At 33.1% G+C, this 6740-nt stretch overlaps 1 protein-coding gene across 2 annotated transcripts; it reads right to left on the bottom strand.

The window, feature by feature from the left end:
* Window positions 1–3170: 3170 nt before the first annotated feature.
* Window positions 3171–6369, bottom strand: LOC116113359 (signal recognition particle 9 kDa protein). 2 transcript variants are annotated; one of them, XM_031399510.1, is made up of 4 exons: window positions 6217–6369; window positions 5961–6029; window positions 3854–3947; window positions 3171–3489 (listed from the first exon to the last, which is right to left on the bottom strand). In XM_031399510.1, exons 1-4 carry the CDS (start codon window positions 6286–6288, stop codon window positions 3413–3415), a joined length of 312 nt encoding a protein of 103 aa, XP_031255370.1. In that variant the 5' UTR covers window positions 6289–6369; the 3' UTR covers window positions 3171–3412. The 2 variants fall into 2 exon arrangements, with proteins under 2 accessions (XP_031255370.1, XP_031255371.1); XM_031399511.1 differs by lacking the exon at window positions 6217–6369 and adding an exon at window positions 4936–5038 and having other exon boundaries at window positions 5961–6024.
* Window positions 6370–6740: the final 371 nt, after the last annotated feature.

A 6740-nucleotide genomic window follows, 5' to 3' on the forward strand; every position in this document is an offset into this window, starting at 1 on the left:
ACCTAACCTCGGCCTCGCTTCTCTCTCTCTTAATAATATAATTTAATTATAAATAATTAGGTAAATAAATATTAGTTATTTATTTATTACAGTACAAGATTTTGTATGAAGTAGAAATGGAGCAGCTGGTTTATGACCAGATTTTCAATTAATGTAAACACCGGTTTTATTTTATAATTGGATAAGCATTACACGTATGAAAGGATTAACTTTTCATAAATTAAGGGTAAATTTTGTAATAAATTTGAAATCGGTTATGCCTCCAAAATTAGGGCTAATGTCAACCTATCTCAGTAAGTGTCAATCAGAGTTCAGAAAAATTTTATATCGTTTAAAAGCTACCACATCGCTCCATGACAGAAAGAATATGGTTGTCATCAACTTAACAGATTCATGTTTTATCTATGAGTGATAGAGGGTCGCGCACTTGTCCAAGCCCCAAGTAATTTGAGGATATCTCTTAAGTTATCAGTCAATAGGAGGCAATGAATGACTTATACGACAGCTGTCCACTTGCAGATATGTTATCATTATCTTAAATTCCTCTAAAGGACTCTCCCTCTCATTTTCGAGATTCTGATCTTAAAACCTCATTCTACTTATAATCTTTATTTTCAGAGCAAAGACAACCTACGAAAAGAGATTGACTTGATATTCTCTCTGAATATTAAGTTATTGTATATTTACTCATTGTTTACTATACGCGACCTCTTGTAATCTCTCATATATAAAAGAAACAATGGACATATGATTCGCTTTAAGCATTCGAACCACTTTAAAATTCATCTCTCATTTATTATTTAGTCTTTGCATTCAATTCTTCAAATCATTCACGTGTAATTTCTAAGAGCAGTTTAAGATTTTACACGTGCAAGTCATTGGTGTCAAAATCACCTATCAACTAAATAAAAAAGCTAATCACGTCCAAGTCCATGCTAATTAAATAAGTGATGGTCTGAAGAATTTGTTTTAAGCATGTGCATAAATGGCGCTTTACAGTTCATTTAACTAATTGTTTTTTATTGTAGATTGACTCCATTGTATGTATACACATGGGATTTGGGATTTACTTAAACTTTATCCTAAAACAAGAACTTCCCTTAATAAAGTTGCATTTTGTATCATCTCTTATCCCCATATCACTTTAATTTACAATTCCATAATTTTATACCACTTATTAGCAACTAATATCTATTTGATTGAACTCAAGATTTAATAATTGATACCAAAGTGAACTAATTATCAATAAAATGAGTGTGACGATCTCACAAGAAAGTAAGATCTATGAAATGAAAAATTTGTCATATGAAAGAATTTGAGATTTACACATTTTTTATGAATGATACTTGCCATAAACCTAAGAACAAATTTGTAGAGTTTAGGACTAAAGCGAACAATCTCTACTTGGTTAGACTCAAGATTTGTCTACTAACAATAATTTTATAGTAAATGAAATCTTAGATTAAGGAATTAAAAAGTTGTAGAGGCACATATTTTGAAATTGAAAATTTTTTGTTTTCTAGGAATAAGATCTGGAATTTGGAATAAAGAAAATAGTGATAGGGAGTAGCCCCACCAATAGTGGAGTCGATAAAGAAAGTGAAACAATGCATTTTGTCTTAGCTTATGGCCACCAGAAACATTCTGTCCATCTGTCCAACTTTAATTCAAGAGAATATTTTCCCAGTTTATTATTATTATTTTACCTAGTGTTATTGTTAACATAAATATTCTTGGAGAAAAAGAGGTGGGAATTTCGTACGCTTTTACGACAAATGGACTTTAAACTTTAACTTTAGAGACTAAAGCATGAAAAAAGTAGAGAGAATGCATTGGGATCTGAGGAATGAGCAGTAATATATCTGAAAGATGTGGAGAAAGGTGAAAAATGAAGAGGGTGTGAAGAGTGTGGATTTGGGGTGTGTTGTTTAGAATGAGATAAAAATTATACACCAGAAAATCAAAGTTAAACACACCACCTTGGATCGGAGATGATGAATGTTTTGGTGTGAAGTTAAAAACAAAATCTGAGGAGATAATCAAAATGGCCTCGTGCTTATGCATGCTTTGCCTTTGCCCTATCCTATTGGCTTTTTTGCTCTAGCTATACTGGCTGTTTGTGCTGTGCTGCACGTGTTTGTTTAGAGGAATCATTTGGATGTATTGCTTTTTAAGTTCTGATTTTGCAAAGACTTATGCCATCCACACGGTCCTAGTCCTACTACTTCTATGATTCTATCTCATCCAAAACTTCATTGTCCAATCACGTTCATAATAGTTCATATTAGCGTACGTGATGATTTGTATGTGTGTAATCATATGATCATTCAAATTAAAACTTTATCAAATATTAATGTGATTGGATGGATATACATACTTACATAGATCCACCAATTTCATTAAAAGCTTTCTCTAATCTCATTGTTCAAAAGTAAACGATTTATTTGAAACCTTCTTTAATCTTATTATTTGAAAATAAACGATTGAATTGTAGAACATGGAATATTTATAGGTTATATACACACACACACACGTATATGAGGAATTAGAGTGTCCATTCATGACCGAATAATGATCCTACTTTCATAAGCAGTTATGTGGTTTCAAACATGATCAGATGCAAAAGCCAATCGATTCAAGAGAACGAAAGAGATGAGCGTAGAATTTATTTGCTATTAAACACTGTATATGTGGTTTAACTGATGCTCAAGTATAATAACTGATTTAGGATTCATTCACACTTTAGACATTTTTTTCATGTTTAAGCCCCATTTTCATGTTGATTATGCCTTAAACGTGATACTTACAACGATTTTCTTTATACTTTTGATTAGATTAAGAATTTAAACAAAAATGAACAATAAGAGTGGTCCAAAACTTGCAGATTTCATGTTAAACGACATTCAGTCATGGAACATGAAAAAAAAAAAAGGAATAATTTACCATCCAGAGCTTAAAAATTGATTCCAGAAAAACCTTCTACCACAAGTTGTGCAATTGCCAAAATAATATCTGAAGAATCGTGCAGGCTCAACATTATTACTGGCGTTCAATAATGTCATCACTTAGAATATATTCCCTTTTCAACACTCAACAGGGGGAATTCCGGATCTGCAAAAATATTTGTATCATGGATCACATTCTTTATAGCTGACGCATTTGAACCCCACAAATTATAATCATTTTATAAATGATAAACAAAATAAATGTATCATAAGTCCATAGCTAAGATTTTAACCTAAAATGGAAAAACAGAACACAGGAAACAGCATTCCACTGAAATTCACTTGAATTTCTTCGATATTCAGAATATTCAATGGAATAATAGTTAGTATTGACGTTGCAAAAATTCATTAAATCACCCAAAACCATGTAAGTTTTCCAAGTCCTATTTGGATAGAAGCTAACAAAGTCACTGTTTCCTTCCCCTTCCTTTCTTTGCTGGCTGAGCTTCCATCTGTTCTTTCCCGGTAATTTCTGAGATATTCACTACAGGAAAGAGGAAGAGAAACTAATTAGACAACTTGATCAGATCAAGATCCAAAACTGAAATTAATATATGCTCAAAACATGTAGCAACTGAAATATCATACCCTTTTTTAACCATTTTAGAGCATTTTCGTATGTATAAGCAGGACTATACAGAAATTTCAAAACAATATTTTTCCACTGGTTTCACTTTATTACCATATGCTTAAATACTACTTTATTTTGCAATCATTTAAGCGCATTCTTTAATAAAATCCATTTTCAAAACAGTTTTTTTTGTTTTTAAAACCAGCAATACATAATTCTATTTCCATGACAAGGTAGCCTTAAGTAGGAAAAAGAAAGGTTTAGAGAAAGATGATACCATCTGGTCCCCGGGCCATCAAAGCAAAGAATATGTTGTTCAGTTTCTCCATCTTCTTAGCATCCTGTGCTTGGTCGGTCTTAAACTTGAGACACTGGCAAAAAGAAAACTAAAAACTGTAAGAGCTTAAAATTGTGACACAAGGATATTCAGCCATACAAGTCATCAATTTCTACTTACATATACCTCAAATACATGCAGGTCAGTGGCTTCAGGCATGCATATATGGATGCATGCACAAGGTTTGGCTTTACTGCCAATATAAATCAATCAAAGATTAATGACACAAGGGTAAACTAAGCATCTAATTGGATAAAGCTGATATCCTTCATATAAGTAAGGAAATTGTCCCCTGAGACATGAAATTTGAAGTTGAAATCTTATTTATAGTAGCTTTTAAAAACATTCTTAACATGGTAAAGCGGAAATTAAAAAATATGAATGGTAGTGTCAACACAAAATCATTCAATTACCACTCACTCAATTAAAAGGGCAATTGAATCATGCAAACATTACTAATGCCTATGGTCTAGTATAACTTCTTGCCCGTCATCTGCCTTAAGAATTCAATTAGCAAAATCTCACCACGGCAACAACACCAGGTTCAGGATTCTCCGTTAGGAAAAAAAAAAAAAAAAAAGAAGAGGATGAAATGCAGCACCTCAGATCAATAAGGAGTCCTCCAAGCACTTCAAATCACAAGGAGCTATAAAAATGTGAGAAGGCACACCAGAACTCATGTTATAAACTATAATAGTCATAGAGAAAGGCTAATCGTAATAGAAACATACGTCCACCATATAACAAATTAAAGAAACCACAGGAAATTTCCAGACAAATTCTTCTATGACATTTCATTTACTTAAATTCTCAACCTGATTTTATATATAAGCAAGTCGAGCACAGTCCATTCTCTAGCCCAGAAGCTTTCCTTAAAAGTTGCTACTTCTGTCAGACATGCCAATAAAATTGAACTTTAGGTTTCCTTCCTACGGGCAGTTTATAATTCCAGCATAAGAGATTCCCTTTTTAATTAAGTATTCAAATAAACCTCTATCAACCTTCTCCAAGGTAAATATTACCTTCACAGTGATCACCAAAGCCAATTTCTTGGTCCTAGGCTTGCCTTTCTCCGATGGAAACATGATATTCATTGCTCTCAAGAAACACAACACAAACACAAATCTGCAAACATAAATGCAGAGTTGAAAAGAACAACAAGACCATTACTGTTAACATAAGAGAAGGTTCTCTTTTGCAACTTCTCTTCTAATAACTTACTAAAAACCCAAAAACTGCTAACTAAAATGAAAAGGTTTAATTCTCATTTCCAAACACATGAATCCCAGCTTTTCCCTTCAAACAGCCATTACTTTCAGTTGCTATTGCACTCTATTAGCATTAGGGCATGACTCAAAGACATAACACAACCATGCATGAGGATCAATTAGCAAAGCTGAAACACTTTAGGATTCTACATTCTAATGGACTCAGCTCTTCTCATACATGCTGATAGATGGGATTACCAATCTAAATTGCATATGCAAGTTAACATGCTTAAGAACTCCATCTGAAATCTCTTTCTATCCAAATAACACAACCAATTAAAAATCTGTTGTACTAAGCCAGCCCAATCTCATGCCAACAATTGAAAATAAAAAAGGGATATAATAAGATTTCTTGTACAGTAAAACTAAGACAATCACACCAAAGAATGCTTACTTTTTTGGCCTTTTACCAATGCAGCAAAAGCCTACCCAGATGCCACCTAGCTACACATCTAACCATCCCAAGGAAACATGCCAACATTAACGAAGTTATTCCAAGCAAATGTATTTCTCATACAAGGCAAAACATATTAAATTTCCATCAAGTTGCAAAATGTGAAGGCATTAAAAGATAGAGTTCATAGATACATTATTCAGAAAAACAATCCATTCATAAGCACCGAATTCAGAAAACTCAAATTCATTAGCTCACAGGTCACAATCAACGTTTGACCAAATCACTAAACATAGAAATTATACTACATTCTATAGGCAAAGCTAATAAAAATTATAGACCTTAAACTCAACAAAATAAAAGACAAAGCGAATCTAGTTCTTGCCTCTTTGTTATCAGTGACCTTGAGAACCAATTTACCATCGCAATGCCGATACTTCATACAGTACCTCGTCTACATCCACAATTTCATCCAAAAATATCACAAAAAGAATAGAAAAAAATTAGCATTATTAATCAAGCAGAACAAAAGTTATCATGCAATTCGACCTATTTTCCCGAGATTAATACAGAATCTTGACATGCAAACGACGGAGTTTATCAGTTCGAAAGAAAATAAAGCATTAAATCTAGAACCATACAGATTGGGGATCCGCTCTGTACAACTGCACGGATCGTTCGACGAACTCGTCCCAGGAAGTTATGTAAACCATGGTTGTGCGGAGAGAATTGGATCGAAGAATTTGAGAATTATCAAAATCAATTGTGAATTTTGAGGTTTAGCTTTTGATGGGTATGGGCTTTACCGTTTACAATTACATGCAGTCAAGTAAATTTTTCAGGTCGATTTACTAGCCAATAAATTTCTGCCATAACAGATTGACAGTCTAGACGGGCCCCAGTTAAGTGGGACCAATGAGGACTTTTATTCTTCCTACCCAATTACATTTAGCCTTGTCAGCGATTGAACCAGTGAAATTTTCATTATGACCAGCCACAAGACGCAAAACGATGTCGTTTTTAGCTTTTTTAAGTATACATAGAAAAATTAAGTGGAGAATTATCATTTTTTAACCCCATATATTTCTTAATTTAATTAAACATCCCCACAATAAAACTCTACAAATTAATTAAAACACCCCCCCACTTTTTCAAAATCTGCCCG

This window comes from Pistacia vera, unplaced genomic scaffold (assembly GCF_008641045.1).
Source record: "Pistacia vera cultivar Batoury unplaced genomic scaffold, PisVer_v2 Contig678, whole genome shotgun sequence".
NCBI lineage: Eukaryota > Viridiplantae > Streptophyta > Magnoliopsida > Sapindales > Anacardiaceae > Pistacia > Pistacia vera.